The sequence below is a fragment of the Rhineura floridana genome, chromosome 9 (genome assembly GCF_030035675.1).
Source record: "Rhineura floridana isolate rRhiFlo1 chromosome 9, rRhiFlo1.hap2, whole genome shotgun sequence".
Lineage (NCBI taxonomy): Eukaryota > Metazoa > Chordata > Lepidosauria > Squamata > Rhineuridae > Rhineura > Rhineura floridana.
The window spans coordinates 78,950,583-78,970,162 of record NC_084488.1 but is presented as its reverse complement, the minus strand read 5'-3'; the positions used below and the strand labels follow the sequence as shown (position 1 = coordinate 78,970,162).

The following is a 19,580-nucleotide window of genomic DNA, read 5'->3' as shown; positions in this document are numbered from 1 at the left end:
ATGAATAAATATTTGCGGGTTTTAATTTTTTAATTTGTTTAATTAATTGCGAAATGATGCATTTGGTGTTGCTGGACCGGTCTGCGTTATTTTAGGTCACTCCCATATACTTTTGCAGGTCATATAATGCCTGGAAAAGCGACTAACCAACAGTCGGCGAACACTTAGCAGCAGTGCTGACCTCTGGCCACAGGATGGCGACCGTGGCCAGCAACCTCTCCCTCCTCCTCCCCTTGCCCCCTTTCCAGATCTTTCTCGAACTCGGGAGGCTGCCCGAGTCTAGGCGGAAATTGCCGATGCTGCATCCGGAGTTTCGCGGCGTCCCCGTTTGGCAACCACACGCGCCTGCGCAGAAGACAGTAAGTGCCGGTTGGTGGCTGTTGCTCCGCAGTGAGAGAGAGAGCGCGAGACGCGCAAGGACCCGCGTCGCAGCAGCCGCGGCCGAGAGCGCTCGCCCGAAAGGGACCGCCACAGCAGCGGAGAGGGGGAGGAAGAAAGCGGACCGCACCCGGCGCAGCCATGTCTGTGGTGGGCATCGACCTGGGCTTCCAGAATTGCTACATCGCGGTGGCGCGGAGCGGCGGCATCGAAACCATCGCCAACGAATACAGCGACCGCTGCACCCCGTGAGTACTGGCCTCACCCTCTTCCTTAGCCGGCCTCCCAAACGCCATTTGGTTGCAGGAACTGTCAAGAGTCCTTCGTAGGCCCCTGAGAAGAAAACCGACCCCCTCCAACTGCCGCTCCTGCCGCTCTTCCTCCATCCCCGTAACTACAGGCCTCTCTTCCTCACCTTCCCCAATGACTACCGGCCCTCTGGCCGCAGCCTCCGCCTTTCATGGCATAATGAAGTCTTCGAACTGCGGGGTCTCTCCTTCCCGAGCGCCAGTGTCTCCTCTCATTTCCTTCACCCACCACTTGGGGGGCTCCTCACGCCATGGACTGGCACCCCATTTTCATTCATGTTCCCTTTTCTCTCTTCCCCGCCCTTTTAATTCCTTCGAGGACTCCTTTCAGGCCCGTCTTTTCTCCTTCATTAGCTTCGCTTAAATAGGTGACACCCCCTCCCCCTCGACTTTATCCCTTTTTAGCTACCTCCTTAAGGATCCCCTCCTCCTTGGTCCGGAGCTGATCGTGCTCTTCACCTCTCATTTTCTGTGCTTAGGATGATGACAGGTCTGAGTCTCCTTTACCAACGGTTTTCAGACTTGGAATCCACTTTTATCTTTTGTCAGTAATGAGGGGGGAGGATCATTGGCCTGTAATGAGAGGGGTCCTTCTCCTCTTCTTTCATCATGCTTACCTGTCCTCTCTGTTTTCCTCCCCTCCCCTTCCAAATATCCTCTTGTCCTTCCTGCTGCTGCTGCTTTTAGGTCTTTCTTCTCTTTAAAAATCATCCTCTCCAAAAAATGGTAGAGCAACTGGTGTGCAACCCAGTTGTACATTGTAACCCACTAGTTAGAACCTAGCGTTGTGAAGGTTAAGGTGTCAAGTAATCCCTAGGGAACGATTTTGTTCTTTACTCTGCTCTGCTCATTTTACCACCTTTAGCTGTGCTACATGAGTTTGGAATGGGGCAATAGCAAAAGCATTTGTCTTTTGGCAAATAGTCCCAGGATTTGGGTGTTGGCGCACTTCTGGAAGCTCAAGGTAGTTTTAGTGCTTCACATGAGGAAAGAAAAATATTCCATTTGAGAGCAGTTGTGGTTGCAATGATGTGCAATGTGCAGCGTTCATAGGTCCACCTTCTGAAATCACCCAGTTGGAGTTTGTGTGGGTGAAAGGGAAAGGTTACCTAGAAAGAATAAAAGAGATTAACATAGCTCTTCTCTTCCTTCTTCCTGCACCTAGCACCCTTCTGCCTGACGTGCTACTACTTGTTCAGTTGCCTCACCAGGATGTAGGACATGGAAGGAGATGCCAGGGAAGAGTTAGTGTACTGTATGTCTAATAACAGAGTATGCAGGATGTAGGTGGAAATTCCTCACTCTCCCTTGTTTCCATGGGTTACAGCCAGGAGTTGTAAATGAGCACTATCTCTAGCACAAACTAGGGATTCACTTAACAAAATGCTTGGAAACTAATTGCTGGCTCTCTGTTGCTTTGAAAAACAATCTTATTGCTAGCAAGGCTTATAACTATTCGTTAATCACTTAAATGTAGCATAACTGTGATGATAAAGCGAAGTTGTGAAAACATGATTATAGCCAAGATTAGAATGCATATACAAGAGCTTCTTTTGCTGGATTAGACCAAAGGTCCAGTATTAGGAAGCCCACATATTGGTCATGAAGATGATAGCTTTCCAGTTTGTCCTCAACATCTTGTTCTCATAGACAGATTGTCTCTGAACCAAATTGGGAGTGGTGAGATGGGACTGGATTGGAATCAAGGCAAAAGTAACAAGGAATGAATGTGAGCAAAAAGCAGCTATACTATACCCTGTTTGGACCTAATGCTGAACTATAGTTTAGCAACTATGGGGGAAAGCCTTAGTGAGCCATGGTCTTACACACTCCAAATCGTAGTCTCTCTTCCTTCAATCAGTGCAGCCACAGATGAAGATTAAGAGTTAGGGAATATTAATAAGTTTGATAAATGGACACCAGAAATGTTTCCCTGTGAAAATTTACAGTACATTTTAACAAAGGTTACAAGAAGTAATGTAGGTTTTAATGTGCTGAAGCAATATTTTCCTGGACAACCTCCCAAGTACTGAAGCGGCTTTGTTATCACTATCAGATTGTGTTGATCTCTAATGAGCCTTCAATGAAAGTATCTCTTCAAAAATGCAAACTTGTTGCTTTGCTACAGGCACTTAAGTGCTTTTCTAGATCAAAATGTGCAAATTTTTAACAATGTTGGTTATGCTTTAAACAACTATTTCAGGCTGTATTCTGGTAGTACCTCTTTCACTGTAATTTATTGATCTCAAGCCTTAAACCTCTGATTATGTTTCTATCCCATCTTTCGTCCAAAATATTCCTTTTGGAATTTTTAGCAGTGGTTTTAAATTCTTATTGGTGGCCTAATCTACTGTTATAGGAATGCTATCAAATGAGGAGATTACCCTCTTCAAATATCTGTATATAGAGGGCTTGCTTAAGGACCTGGGTTAGACAACAGCTATTCCAGGCTACTGGAAATCTAGCCATGGTGAGGGCAAAAATAAGTGTACTTTTCCTGTGTGCTGAAATGGCCTGTTGAAAGGTCCTTCAGGCCTCTTCCCTTTTGACATTTCAAACAAAATGCAAGACCTTTTTTGTTTGTAGGTGCTTTTGGTGGTGATGAGGAGAAATGTACCTGTTGTATTTCTGCTAGTTTAAGTAGATGTATGTCTTATACTAAAGCAAATTTATTTGTTTAGACCCATGGCAGCCTCCCTTGATACCAACTAAAATCTCTTATTCCTTCCATTTTATTTTGTTTCAGTTGAAGCTTTGAGTTTTTAGCCTGTTTGGTTGCCTCCTTCTGTATTTTCTTTGTTTTGGGGTGTTTGTGTTCTGTTGTTGTTTGAAGGTGGTATTTTCTGAGCATCATTAGGTATTTTCCTGTAGTTCTCATGACAGTTTCTTCCAGATGTGTTCTCCAGGACCACAGGGATTCCTGGTTTAGACCTTAGGTCATAACAAAAACCATAATTTGATCTACATTATACCAAAATCTATATGTAGTCAGTGATCACTAAAGTCCGCTACCTGCACAGGAGTGAAAAACAACCTTTGATACACATGCTGTGCTGCACAGGCAAATAAAATCACCTTTTCATTTGCACATCTATTGCTGCTAACTAGCAGGATTTCAGTTGTGTTTGATCAACATATAATAAAGCAAGAAACTATTCTAAATGTATGTTACAATTATAGATGGAAAAATTCAATTACTGGAGTAATTTTTTTTCTGTATCCTCGTGAATACAAATCTTAAAACAGAATGTCAGGTTGTCATCTAAAAGCTCGGGCGGCATCCGTTGGAACTGTTAAAATAACAGATCTCTTATGCTATGAAGATTCCCAGCTCTCTTAAATAGCTCTTGAAAAACCATAATTTAAACTTAATAGTAATGCCATGGTGGTGATTTAACTTTGAAAAGAATAGTCAGATTAGTTCACATTGACATATAAAAGTAAAAAGCCATATGACTGTATAGCCTCCCGTCTTGCACAGCCCGGATGCATGATGGGGAACCTCCAGCTTGTGGCCCTAATTAGGTCTAACAGGGGTCCTAACTTGGTTCACAAGCCTATATACCTCAAGCAACACCCACCTGTCCCACAGCTGATATTATATGCGATGTCTTGTGTGGGACAGGTAAACACGTCCTTGCAAAGGAATCATTGGGAGCCTTAAAATCCATTCCCAGTTGTTCGTTGGCAAATGGGGCTTGTATTTGGTAGTTTTTAAAATTTGGAATTCCTGAGTGGAGCCAATTCCTGCTGAAAGCAGGGCTAGAAGATAATATCAATCAGCTGATCTGTAGTGACTTCAACCTCACTAGGATCTTCATTTACAGTGCTGCTAGTGTGCTGCAAAGCAAAAATAGGTCACCTGATGTTATGGTGGCAGCAGGTGATTGACAAGGTGGGAAAGGCTATGATCAAGCCTACTTTAGTAGAATGGGAGAACCCTGCTCCTGGAGATAAAGTTTAGGCTGCTTCTGTTTCCATCATAATCTTGTCAAATAAATTGATTATACGAAATGGACTTCCATTATCATGGGAAGCATATCTGATCAAAAGAAAACTAAAGGGGGTATTGCTTAAGGCAATTCAAAATGCTGTTTTCTATCCTGAGACTTTTCCAGTTTAGTGAAATCAGCATAGCCCCAGATTTTCTGATCTGTATAAGATCTGATGTAGTCTTAAGTAGGAAGAATTCCCTCCCTGCCACCACCATTGTTTCTCTAGAATAGCCAGCCTTATAGATTGAAAATAACCCTGTCAAACAACAGTTTAAAACACACACAGAGAAAGAGAGAGAGAGAGAGAGAGATGACATGATTAAATCTGTTCAATTGCACAATTGTCAGTATGCGACATCTAGGTCTTAGGTTTCTTAAAAATTACCACTTTGGTCTTTTCATAGTTCGTCCATATTCAGAGAACTACACTATAGAAGAAAGTCCCAAATGTTGTGTCAAACCTTCTTAATGTATGGTTGGTTTTGAATGTTTGAAGGTACAACGCATGAACATTCTTGGTGTGTCACTTTGAATTACAGAAGTAAGATACAAATATTTTAAACAATATTTGCAATTGGCTAGCTTGAAGCTGCCCTGGAAGGCTGGATAGGATATATTTTTCTGAGTCTGAATACTAGTGCTGTTCTGTTACTTGCCTGAAAACACCCAAAAATCTGAAGTATACCCTCTTCACAAGGAAGTGAACCTGTAAAAATCTGTTCTTGGAACTTCCCACCGTTTGGGGACTGAGAATTGTGAAACAGGATGATTACCTGCACAAATAGTCTGCATGTGAAATACAGTTGTGGTTGATTAATGCAGTACATCTGTGAACCAAACACAAGTTTACATATTCAAGTTCTCAGATATTTTCAGGTTATCTTATTCAGATTAAAGAAAAAAGCCTAATTATCTTGTACAACTGTTAAGAATCTTACATTGATCATACGTGAATGATTAGAATAATGGATTTTGTGTTTTTTTTAGGCTGATGGAGAGCTGTAAAGCAATTAAGTATTAATTGATTATAGAGAGGTAAAAAAGCATGGTTGGGGAACTGAAAGCCATAGGAGTAGAAGACATGGGTTGAAGAACTGTTTTGCAAGCTTCACATGTAGTATTTGCATGAATAAGTTTTGTGTATGACACTGACTAATGCCAGCCTTAGAGTCCTTTTTGTTTTTCCACCTGAAGATTGCTTCCCTCCCATTTTTTTAAAGATGCAGAGTTTGGAGGCAAGAAAATAGGTATCCTCTCTGGAATGCCTTTCAAAGCTACTACTTGTAGATTAATTGCAGGCAGTTTTGCAGCAGTGTGGATATGAAATTAGAGTCCATTCTTCCTGTTCAAACAGGTTTTGCATGGGTTTGTAGTGCTTCAAACTATTATTTGAAAAACTAAAAGTGATGTGAAGGATGACCAATGCTGCTACAGTAGAAATGTATGCATTGTGGGATGACTGTTGTGGGTGCCTATTGGATAGTGCCTACGTCAAAAAGACTGGAAAACTTTGAAAGGATGGCTACATGCTCACACCTGCATCATTTTGCTCTATTTCTGTTTAAAGATAATCTGTTCTTCCACAGTGCCATTTTAAGAATACTATCCAAATTACTATCCATCCCCTCTCCCCTTTACACTATGTTGGCATATTCTTACAACATAAGAGTAAGCCTTTCTTAAGTGAGGTGTTTCACTACTTCTGAGGGTTAAGATATTTTGAAGCCTTTTGTCAGTGTTTTTCAACTGATGCTATATGGCCCAGCTGCCACTGTGTTATAGAAGACAAAGTGCCACAGCCTGCATGCTAGCAGTCTAGGCCATAAGCTTTCTTTTCTGGTTGAGGAAAGTTGATATACAACAGTGCTGAGGCTGCACTGTGTCACTTGGAGGCAGTTGTTAACTAACAATATATTATCAGGCAAGTGTATGCCTTAAATTGACAGCATCACACAATTCCATGATTAGTGACATCTCAAAATATCTGATACTGGTTGAAAAATGTATATAAAAATCTAAAATTGACAGTCTTTTTAGAATTTGTTAATGGAATTTTCAATATGCTAGCTCACCAATTTCGGAGAGAAATTCCTGAGGCTGAGACCATATGTTCTTTAAGCTTGGGTGAATAAAGCAAGTTGGCTGGATTTGAATAAATGTGGAGAGGTGTCAAGATGATCACACGTTTGCCATGCAGATTATGCTGGTTTTGTGTTTGAGATTTTGAGACTGTTCATGTGATTGCTGTTTGTTCTAGTCTCACAATGGTTTGTGCTTGGTGCTGCTACTTGGATAGCTAACGGCACAAACTTAACTATGATATCAAGATAACCTGTTTGTTGCAGAAAGAAGTTTCAGTACAGTAATAACTGCCTTCTTATTCTTTCTTAGCTCATTTGCAAACTAAGTATCTGTTTTGTATTTCAGAGCTTGTATATCACTAGGATCTAAAGCCCGGACTATTGGAAATGCAGCAAAGAGCCAGGTAAACATTAATTTATTGTTACTTTAGGGAACTTTGTTGTCTTTCCCAGCGTGGATTCTCATAAGAATTTTTGTTTACTAATTCCAGAAATGGTTTCCTAATGTCAGGCGTCAGTGGTTACTGCTAGTGGACATTATGAACACCAGTACCTCAGAGCGCTTTAAAAACTTGTTTAAAATACAGTAGGGCCCCGCTTGTTGGCATTCCACTAATATGGCAATGTCAGCGGGGCGATCAGATGTAGCGCCAGGAGCTCCAGCCACTGCGCTCCAGCTGACAGCGATCAGCTGGAGCACAAGAGCTCCCGCGCTCCAGCTGATCCCTGTCAGCTGGAGTGCAGGGAGCTTACACGCTACAGCTAACAGGGATCAGCTGGAGCACGCTGCAACTGATTGCGCGCTACAGCTGATCAGCTGGAGCGCACAATCAGCTGTAGTGCTGGGAGCTTGCACGATACAGCTGAGTAGGGCCCCACTTTCCGGCGGTTTTCACTTTTCGGCGGGAGCCTGGAACAGAACCTACCATATGAACGGGGCCCTACTGTAGTAAAAAAAAAAGAGAGAGAGAAATACATTGTATTAATTGGATAACAGTGGGGTGTAGAAGCTGTCCTTGGAAGTAGTACTCTTAAATGACTTGGAAAGCAATGCAGGGTTTTTTTTACTATTATGACACTTCAGTGCTAGTCAAAGATAAATTGCAGCTAAAGATGCTGAGAGAAGATTGCAAGTTAAGTTAGTATTCTTGGTATTATTTATTCTTTCTTTCTTAGATTTATACCCCACTTCTGTTGTGCACTAGTGTTTCCAAGATAATATACAATAAAAGAATCAAATCAGTAGATGTTGTTTTCACCACAGGTGTGAATTTGAAAACAAGTTTGAACTTTACTCATAAAAATTAATAAGATCATTGCTGAGCTGTAATATAAATATGGGAAATTAATAATGGCAATATTATACTTGAACAGATTGTCACAAATATTAAGAATACATTACATGGATTCAAAAAACTGCATGGGAGAGCATTTGATGATCCTTTTATAAAAGCTGAAAGAGCCAAACTGCCCTATGAGCTTCAGAAGTTTCCTAATGGGAGTGTAGGAGTAAAGGTGAGTGTTGCAGGCTGTGTTATGAGATCTGCATTTAATGTTAAAATTTACTGTGCATTGTGCATTCTAACAAATGATCTCTCCAGTTTGTCTTACCAAATTTTGTTGTTGTTGTTGTTATGTGCCTTCAAGTCGATTACAACTTATGGCGACCCTATGAATCAGTGACCTCCAGTAGCTTACCAAATTACTAAATGTCAGAACAAGGCATTAATGAAGATCTGATAAGATTAACTTGAGTATTTGTGGAAGATGTAATGAAGATAATGAACTTGCCCACATCAACCTGTCTGTGTACTGAGGTCTTTTGGAGGCCCTCAGATGGCGGGACCACCTAAAGATGAGACAGATGGCAACTGAAAGAGGACCTTTCTGTTTGTCACATGCCACCTGTGGAATGTTCTCCCTGGGAGACTTTCCTAATGTCTATTTTAATTTCCTTTTGGCACCAGGAAAAGACCTTTTTATTTTCTCAGGCTTTTTATTCTTCCATATAGCTATTCTAATGCTGTTACTTACCTGTTGTTTTTGTTCAAAACAAAATCAAAACTGTTTCTATATTTTTAACACTGCAAGCCGCCTCTAGAAATATTTATATTGAGTGGTGTGATATACATTTTTTGAAAATAAAGAAAAATAAACTTAGAAAAATTATTTCCTACACGGTTATTATTTTCCTGCTGTCCGTTATTAAATATAGTTTTGGATGTACATGTTACCTGCATAAAATTCCTATAAGGTGAACTCTACATGGAAGAAAGTGGAAACCTTTACCAAGTCCTCCTGTAGTTCCCTGTGTCCCCTGAAAAGCTACTCTGGTTGGTTGGGAGATCTTCCAGAGCTCTGGGAGGTGGCTGGGGAGCTGTAGGGAGCAGGGGGAATGGGCAAAATTAATATTCCCTCCTTCCTCCAGAGGGTAGTATCCCATGAGTGGAGTTCAGCTCACGGAAACTCTGGATCCAACCCTATGTAGATAACATTCACATTTTAAATTATAACAATATTTAATATTAGGCACTGATGGCTAACAATGTAAACTTAACATGCATACAATTAGACAGTGCTACTCTATAATTAATAGATGGGCATCTGTAAGTAATACAGTAGCTTATAAGAAGCCAGTTGCATCATGTTTCTCTCGTGTGTAGGATTCTTAAGTTTGCTCCTTAATACATTTACTGAGAGGTAGGTCCCATTAGATTCAGTGGTAGCAAGGCAACATGCACAAGATTGCAACCTCCGTATCTTGATTTCATCTTATCTATCAAGAAAATCTGTTTTAAAACATGATCCTCAACTACATGCTGAGTGCAGCTGCTTTTGGTTGTATGCTGCTATTATCTTAGTATACTCTTCCAGTCTAGTATACAAGAAGACTATCACTTCTCAAAGCAAGTTCCCAATATTCTTGGCTGTGGAAAAGAGTCAGACCATTTCTGAGCAGTATCGCAATAAAGGAACTGTGTTCAGTGCTCTGTAGGAAGTGGATTTGTGTTTCAGTGGAGTAATAAGAATTCCCACATTATATCACAGTAAAACTGGGTTTATGACTGAATGTACACTAGACAGGAATCTGAAACCAACCTATATTCCTGATTATTGTACCTATATGAGGCATGTTAGTCACACTCATGCTTTACCTTTTAGGTATGTATGTAAAATATCTTGGGTGTACATCTGACCCATGGGTCATTTTGTAATGTGATTCAGAGGTCTATTAAATGTTTTGACAGTATTTTGGAAGGTTGCCTTAATGTGTATTGGAAACACATTATAGTAAAACGTTACACTTCTGAGACCATGTGTGTTAACATGGATATTGTTTTTCTTACATTGTAGGTTCGCTACTTGGATGAAGAGAGACCCTTTGCAATTGAACAGGTTACAGGCATGCTCTTGGTTAAGCTTAAAGAGACATCAGAAAGTGCACTTAAAAAACCTGTAGCAGACTGTGTAATTTCAGTAAGTTAGTATTTAATGATGATCAGATACTTATAAAAAATAACAGCATTGTATATCTTTGGAAGAGATCATAATGAAAGCTGTTGCTAAAAAGGATGTGCAGCACAATATGCTAGGATAGCTTTGCTTTGTAAAATACTCACAGTAATTTTCTTGAGTTATTTCAGCTGGTAATGATTATTGACTGGATCCAACTAATTTTGTCTCCCGTGCATTTAAGATGATCACAGGTGGGATTTCTGCTTGTGAAACAGAATTTCTCCTTCCTCTTCCCGTGCCCTGCACCCATCCCATATCTGCTCTGGAGGGTTGGGTGAACCTCAATAACAGATTTTTTTGATGGGGGGAGGTCTGTTGCCCAAGTGTAAATCCTTGCATTGACAGTTGGATACTGTCCTATTAAAAACATGTGAGCAACAGAAATCCTTTCACTTAATTTTGCAACCAATATTGTAAAATCTTTTCAAGAAGAAGCTTCAGGTAATGTTAAAGGTTGACCTAGTTAGTTGACTGTGTACTCTGAGGATTACGATGCGAGAGGGAGAGACTGTAGCTCATTGGTAGATGACATGCTTTACATTTGCAAGAGCCGAGGATCAATCCTTGACATCTCCCTTTAGTCGGTGATGAGTGAGACTCTTGTTGAGATCTTAGAGAACCTCTGCCAGTCAGAGAAGATAATACTGGGCTAGATAGACAAATAGGCCTGCTTCACACCTAATGCTAAACTACGATTTGTTTAGCCGTGTGGTTAGTTTGAATGTATGAGCCCAGCAAACTAACCATGGTTTGTTTTCTGCCAATAAACCATAATGTGAAGCCATTGTTTTTGTTGGTTTTGAACCATGGTTTGTTTTAACTATAATGTTATGCTTGAACCCAACAGCTTTGCTTAACTGTTTTTTTTTTTTACCATTCCACCCCAGATAATTAAAATTAAAATTAATTCCAGTTTAAAAGGTGCAAGGCAAGAGCAGCAGAAAACAAACAAAGATTTGGGGAAACAAACCATTGTTTGTTTGCTCATCTGTGAGACAACTTGTGATTTGTTGAATAAACAGTGGCTTACCAATATGTGCAAATGAAGCCAGTGTCTGAACTGGTGTAAGACAGCTTTCTCTGTTTCAGTGGGAAAGGGATCTAATCCTGTATCCAGGAGCGCATTTGCCCAATTAAAACTGGTGCGCCAGCTGCGCCCGTTCCTGGAGCTGCCTGATCTGACTAGAGTGATGCATGCCTTGGTTACATCCCGCTTAGACTACTGTAATGCGCTCTACATGGGGCTGCCTCTGAAGACTGTTCGGAAACTTAAATTGGTACAAAGAGCTGCAGCCAGAGTGCTAACTGGGGCTGGTTACAGGGACCATACAACTCCCCTGTTACAACAGCTCCACTGGCTGCCAATTTGTTTCCGGTCACAATTCAAAGTGCTGGTTTTGACCTACAAAGCCCTATACGGCTCAGGTCCAGGCTATTTGACAGATCGTATCTCCCTACATGAACCTGTCCGGGATCTGAGATCTTCAGGTGAGGCCCTTCTTGTGTTCCCCACACCTTCGCAAGCACATATGACGCGGACATGAGATAGGGCCTTTTCGGTGGCCGCCCCTGGAACTCCCTTCCGAGTGAGGTACGATCAGCTCCCTCCTTGCCGTCTTTCCGGCGACAAGTAAAGACTGTTTTATTTCAACGGGCATTTGGGATAGAGAACAACCAGGATTAAGTGTCATAGGTTTGGTGACTATATTATATGATTTTATTATTTTAGATATTTTAATAATTTATTACTTTAAATTGTCCGCTGTTTTTAACCTATATTTTATGGTTTTAATTTTTCTCATAGTTTAATTCTTTTTTAATAGTATACTTCTGTATGTTTTAATTGGTGTTGTTTTTAGTTGTAAGCCCCTCTGAGTCCTATTGGAAAAAGGGCGGGGTAGAAATAAAGTTTATTATTATTATTAATTCAGATTCAAGTTACAAATGAACCTAGAAGTCTTCCATATCTTGCTTAAGGCTCCTACTTACGTTGTAAATCTGCATTAATAACTGTAATGAAAATAACCTTATAGTAAATGACCTGTTCTGCTCTGTACAAATGTTGAGTGGGGCTCACTTAACCAGTGTTTGCTATATGAGGAGATAGTATCAAAATATATAGTCAATTAATAGTTTATTTTTCACTGTGGTAAATTGCATGAAGATCTACTTTTTGTTTAGTAAATTGGAAACAGCTAGAACAAAGTATTCCTTGGACAAAAGTTAAGAAATCTGAATGCAGCCAGGATCCAAATTTTTAGCACCTGGCAGGCAGTATGCATTTTTGTATGTGTACATAATATTCCAATCTGGTAATATATTAATTCTGCTGCAAATATCATAATAGTGAGATTTTTGTCACTTTATATTGCATTTTACTAATTATTACTTAAGTAGAAAGAACTTAATATAGCAAGTTACTGTTTGGCCTTTTCATAGCTTTTTTACTTTAATACTTCTATACATACTGAATCTGGATTCAAACAGCAATTTGATCCCTTCTATAAACTTCTAAACAAAGTCAGATCCTTAAACAGTATGAACACCGTCAAAAAGACTGAAGAGAGTATCTCCAGAACTGCCACCATCAATAGCCTCTCATCATTCACTCTGTGACTCCCCTTCCTTAAACACTTAATTTACTTTTGCTGCCCACTCCCTGTCCTTTCTTTCAAAGCCCTCCATGATTTTGTTCCTCCTCCTGTATTTCTGCACTCTAATATCCTGATACATTCCTGCTGGTGTTCTTTACTCCTCAAGCTCCATCACCCTTGGTGATCCAAAGGACTCATCCTCCCTTGCAACTCCTTATGCCTGGAACTATCTCCCACAACACCTCCATGAAGCTAACTTTCTTACTTCAGATCACTTTTTTTTTTAACATGGATGCAATTTTGAACTATTTCAGTGAACTTCATTAAACCAAATTAGTCTAAAAGGGAACTTAGTTCACTGGCAACCCAAAATTGGCCTTGAAGAAATGCTGTTTGGCTTATTTTTTTCTCTACCCACCTTTCCATAAGTCATTGGCATGCATTTATTGTCCCTGTGCTTGTACATGCAACTGAAATAAATGAATAATCTTTCCCTATTTATCTCTACCTCTGTATCCCTCTCCTTTTGTCTTCTGCATGTTGAGCTATAGATTATAAGCTGCTCAGGGTGTAGGGTATTCTGTACTTTTAAATGCCACACATATTGATGACACTATATAAATAATGTATGTTCAATTAATGTAATAAATGTAATAATTGTAGTTAATTTAGCATTTCTTCCTAAACAGAATGTGAACTGAGCTATTAAATTGTGGTATTGTGGATTAATGGATGTATAATTACAGTAGGGCCCCGCTTTACAGCGCTTCGCTTTACAGCGTTCTGCTAATGCAGCGGTTGTCAATTGCAGAAAGGCCCCGCTCTTGCAGCACTTGTTCCACTTTTACAGCGGTTTTTTGCCATCAGGTGCCATTTTGGTCAATGTTAGTCAATGGGTTCCGCTTTATAGCGGTTTTTGCTTTACAGCGGGGGTCCGGAACGTAACCCGCTGTATGAGTGGGGCCCTACTGTACTTAAAGTACTTCAACTTTACAGTAAATAAGATGTATGGAATGTGTCTTGTTTGGAATTCATTAGCAAAAAGGAATGCACTGCAGCTAATATAACCATTTTTTCAACAGATCCCAAGTTTTTTTACTGATGCTGAAAGAAGGTCAGTAATGTCAGCTGCACAAGTAGCAGGCTTAAATTGCCTGAGGTTAATGAATGAAACAACAGCAGGTAAACTTGCGACTTTGATAATTACTATATATCATACAGTTTGTTTTAGAATGAAATTTACAGACAAATATCAATGTGTGAACCAGAACAGCTGGTGAAATTATGCAGGACATCATGACCCCATTCTAGGGCAGCTTACTCACAACTAAATTACAGTAGAGGAGCTTTCTTCTTTCTTCTAATTCTGTGTGTATCTAGTGGAGACATGCAGAACAATCCTGTACATGTCTACAGAAGTAATTTCTGAGTTCAACATGACTCACTGTCAAGTAAGTGTATAGGATTGCAGCAGCTTTAAATGATTGTTGCCTCAATCCGGAGAACTGTGGAGCTGAACAGAATTTAGGTTTGAAAAGAACAATTACTTTTAAATGCTTTCGGCAAAAAAGGAATGAAAGTTTCTGTATATAATTTGAGACACAAGTGTATCCTGTTCCACAATAGATCATACAGCTTAGATATGTAGTCCATCCAGAGCACAGATGGAAAGCCCTCCAGAGGTTGTCAGACTTCAATTCCCATCAACCACAGCCAGTATAGACAGTGGTCAGGGATTATGTAATGTTTGGATGGCCACAGGTGCTCCATCATTGAACTAGAGGAGATATAGTAAGCCAAATTCATAATTACTGAGACGTTTGAAATGTCAACTTATTTTTATTTAAGCTAAAAAATTAAAGTAAAAAAATAAAACAGAAGAGATCTTAATAATACTCTTAAATGGAATGAAAGAGTAGAATATCATCTCTTCAAACTTGAAGGAGTTTGCGACAAAAGTAAAACTTGATAGACATTTTGCAGGGTGTCTTGTGTATTTGAGTCTTCTGTTCATCTAACATACAAAATTGTCTAGTCCTTTTCAGGTGTAAAGTTTTATGAAGGGAGCAAACATGATACAAGGGGCTATAGGGTGGCATGTTGAGCCCAACCCCAAAGTCATGTGGCGCCTCCTGCTGTCGCCATGTGGGGCCTAACTTCTGAAGCAGGGAATCTGCTGTGACGCTCCCCACATAATTTGAAACAATGGAATTCTTAATTGCTCAAAGAGCCTCCATTTGAAAAGTTATACCCACACAGCAGTGATAGGAGGAACCATGTGGCTTTAAGGTGGCACTAAATACAGCCCCTTTCTCTACTTTTACTCTTTCACATGAGTAACTCCTGAAGAGGATTTCTTTCTCCCATACATAACTTGCATCTATATCAAAGCAAATACTAAAAACCTTGACATATTTGAATGTCTTTCTTTGAGATGTCTCATTTAACTTCTTACAACTTTTTAATTAAAGCAATTTGAAGATGGGTGTGTGAAATGTCTCTTCTTGATGATGGCTTTATATTTGGCATTATGCAAAAAGCTATTTACATTTTTCCATGTATTTTTGTATAGATGTTGATACATAGAATATCCTAAATTGTTACAGCTGTCATCATAAAGCTATTTACCACACATTCAGTCTGCTTTAATTATAGTAATAATAATAATAACAACAACAGCAACAACAACAACAGCAGCAACAACAACAATAATAGTTAGTCAAAGTTACTGGTCACGTGTGGAATCTGGTCTAGCTGGTGACCTAGCCTCACAGGCAATTCTAGCACTGACATATAGGAGCACACATTGAATCACTTGTTCGTTCTGTTTGCATTTTTAAATCAAATGCATCATGATGTCTCCCAGCAGTCTCTCAGTGATTCTGACGCTGAACGTATTTAAATGTAAAATGGTTCAGGTCGTATCCAACGCTGCTGTTCCACTAGCACAGCAGACTTCCGGCTGCACAACGGAACTTTCTTCTCATCTTCCTGCAGCCGACCATGTACCCTCAGAATTTGCTCCAGAGGGTTGGAGGACCCTCTGGAACAGATCTTGAGGGCATTCTGAAACAGAACATGGAGAGTCTCATTGTGCGAATAGAACTCCACACATGCGGCATTGGATACAACTCCATGTTCCATGAGAGACTTCGAAGGTAATAGATTATTCTAATGCGATTAAAGCAGGCTTTTTGGAAGAACCTGAAAATACCGTATTTTAGTTCTTCCATAATACAGTGACATATTCCATAATACTATCGTAATGCTACTTAGATTTCACAAAATGTATTCTTTATGCTCTTGCAGTTGCGCTGGCTTATGGAATTTATAAACAGGATCTACCAACCCCAGAGGAGAGACCAAGGAATGTGGTTTTTGTAGATATGGGACACTCTGCATACCAAGTTTCTGTCTGTGCTTTTAACAAAGGAAAATTAAAGGTAATTTGTTGAATTGGCATGTAATTATTTATTTTATTTATTTTTAAAACTTATATACCGCCCGACTAGCAATAGCTCTCTGGGCGGTGAACATAGATACAATAAAATACAATATAATACAAAAACATCAGTCTAAAATCAAATTTCACAATCTAAAAACAGCAAAGGCTAAAATCAAATTACAAACATTACAATCATTAACAAAAAATTAAAATGCCTCGGAGTAGAGAAAGGTTTTAACCTGGCGCCGAAAGGATGATAGTGTTGGCGCCAGGCGAACCTCCTCAGGGAGACTATTCCATAGTTCGGGGGCCACCACTGAGAAGGCCCTTGATCTTGTCAATTCAGAAAAGTAACCATGGACCTCAAAGAAGACAAATAATTGGATGTTAGAACAAATTAAACTAAAACTATAATTAGAAGCTAAAATGATGAAACTGAGGTTATCATACTTTGGACACATGAGAAGACATGATTCACTAGAAAAGACAATAATGCTGGGAAAAACAGAAGAGAGTAGAAAAAAGGAAAGGCCAAACAAGTGATGGATTGATTCCATACAGAAAGCCATAGACTTGAACTTACAAGATCTGATCAGGGTGGTTTACAACAGATGCTATTGGAGGTCGCTGATTCATAGGGTCGCCATAAGTCGAAATCGACTTGAAGGCACATAACAACAACAAAGAAGCATAGAAAATGTTCACAAGCGCCAAGAATTCATGTGCTGTGATTTACAGCTACAAAGCAGTATATAATGTGGTATTCAGCAAAATAATTCGTAGAATCATAGAGTTGGAATGGGCCTGTAAGGTCATCGAGTCCAACTCCCTGTTCAATGCACGAATCGAAATTAAAGCATACCCGACAAGTGGCTGTCTAGCAGCTTCTTGAAGGCGTCCAGTGTTGGAGAGCCCACTACCTCTGTAGGTAATTGGTTCCATTGTCCTACCACTCTTAACAGTTAGGAAGTTTTTCTTGATGTTCAGTTGAAATCTGGCTTCTTGTAACTTCAGCCCATTATTCCGTGTCCTGCACTCTGGGACAATCAAGAAGAGATCCTGGCCCTCCTCTGTGTGACAACCTTTCAAGTACTTGAAAGAGTGCTATCATATCTTCCCTCAGTCTTCTCTTCTCAAAGCTAAACATGCAAAGTTATTACAGTCTGATCATCCTTGTTGCCCTCCTCTCAACCCATTCCAGTTTGCGTGCATCCTTCTTAAATTGTGGTGCCCAGAACTGGACTCAAGATGAGGCCTAACCAGTGCCGAATAGAGGGGAACTAGTACTTCACATGATTTGGAAACTATACTCTGTTAATGCAGCCTAAAATAGCATTTGTCTTTTTTGCAGCCACATCACACTGTTGGCTCATATTCAGTTTGTGATCAACAACAGTTTCAAGATCCTTCTCTCATATAGTATTGCTGAGCCAAGTATTTCCCATCTTCTAACTGTGCATTTGGGGTTTTTTTCCTAGGTGTAGAACTTGGTACTTATCCCTGTTAAATTTCATTCTGTTGTTTTCAGCCCAGTGTTCCAACCTATTAAGATCAGTTTGAATTTTGTTTCTGTCCTCCAGGGTATTAGCTATCCCTCTCAATTTCGTATCATCTGCAAATTTAATTATTCCCTATACCTGCTCATACAAGTCATTAATAAAAAGGTTGAAGAGCAGTGGGTCCCTATGGGCTTGTTACCTCCCTCCAGTTTGAGAAGGAACTATTGATAAGCACTCTTTGAGTACAATTCTGTAGCCAACTGTGGATCCACCTGATAGTTGTTCCACCTAGCCCATTTTTAACTAGTTTGCTAATTAGAATATCATGGAGCACTTTGTTAAAAGTTTTGCTGAAGTTGATATATTATGTCCGCAGCATTCCCACAATCTACTAGGGAGGTTACCCAATCAAAAAATGATATAAGATTAGTTTGACAAGATTTATTCTTTATAAATCCATGTTGGCTTCCAGTAATCACTGCATTATTTTCAAGGTGCTTATAAACTGACCGCTTTATAATCTGCTCCAGAATTTTCCCAGGGATTCATGTTAGGCTGACTGGTCTGTAATTCCCAGGTTCCTCCTTTTTGAAGATAGAGACAACATTAGCCCTCCTCCAGTCATCTGGCATTTCACCCATCCTCCATGATTTTGCGAAGATAATAGACAGTGGTTCCAAGAGTTCTTCAGCCAGTTCCTTCAATACTCTAGGATGCAGTTCATTGGGCTCTGCAGATTTGAACTTGTTCAAAGTGAATAGGTATTCCTTGACCATTTGTTTATCAATTTCAAGCTGCAATCCTGCCCCTTCAACTTCACATATCCCAGGAGGGTCATAGACCCTCTTTTGGGAGAAGACTGAGCCAGAATAGGGATTGAACACTTCTACCTTTTTTTTGTCATCTGTTACCATTTTGTCATCCTCATTGTGTAGCTGTATCACCATTTGTTTTCTCTGTCTTTTACTATGGACGTACCTGACGAAAGCTTTTTTGTGTTGCTTCTGGCATCTGTCAGCTTACCTCAGCTCATTCTCAGCTTTAGCCTTTGTGACACCATCCCTGCAATTCCATGCTACCTGTCTGTACTCTTCCTTTGTAGCCTGGTCTTCCTTCCACTTCCTGTATGTGTCCTTTTTTTGTTTTCAGGTCATCTCTAAGCTTTCTGTGTAGCCACATTGGCTTCTTCTGTGGTCTTCCCCCTTTTTTCTGTGATGGAATTGTTTCCCATTGTCCCTTTAGAATTTTCTTTTTTAGAAACTCCCAGCCATCTTGGATTCCTTTTCTCATTAGGATCGCTTGCCACGGAACCTTACTTCCCATTCTTTTGAGTTCATTAAGATCGGCTTTCCTGAAGTCTAGGGCACACGTATGGCTAATCTCAACTTTTGCTTCCTTTAAAATCGAGTATAGCATGGTCACTTTCCCCCAGAGTTCCTGCAACTGCCACTTTGTCCACCAAATCATCTCTTGGTTATAATCAAGTCAAGGATAGCTGATATTCTAGTTGTTTCTTCCACTTTCTGTAGGAGAAAGTTATCTCTAACACAAGTCAGGAATTTCTTGGAGGGGCCGTGCTTGACAGAATTTGTCTCCCAATATATATTGGGGTAATTGAAATCCCCCCTACATCATGCCTCCTCAAAACATTGGCAGTTTGCTTTTCAAAAGTTTTATCCTCGTCATCTCCTTGATTGATTGGGTGTTCGGTAGTAGACTCCAACTCCATGTTCCTTTTATTCCTTGCCCCATTTATTTTAATCC

General features: G+C 40.0%; 1 protein-coding gene across 1 annotated transcript in view; it reads left to right on the top strand.

The window, feature by feature from the left end:
• Window positions 1-302: 302 nt before the first annotated feature.
• The window catches only part of HSPA4L (heat shock protein family A (Hsp70) member 4 like), a 48,993-nt gene continuing 29,715 nt past the window's right edge, over window positions 303-19,580 (top strand). The window contains exons 1-6 of the mRNA XM_061585078.1: window positions 303-626; window positions 7,109-7,166; window positions 8,137-8,277; window positions 10,117-10,239; window positions 13,955-14,054; window positions 16,182-16,315. Coding sequence (XP_061441062.1) covers window positions 520-626; window positions 7,109-7,166; window positions 8,137-8,277; window positions 10,117-10,239; window positions 13,955-14,054; window positions 16,182-16,315 — 663 coding nt within the window. The 5' untranslated portion in view covers window positions 303-519. The remainder of the gene's footprint in view (window positions 627-7,108; window positions 7,167-8,136; window positions 8,278-10,116; window positions 10,240-13,954; window positions 14,055-16,181; window positions 16,316-19,580) is intronic.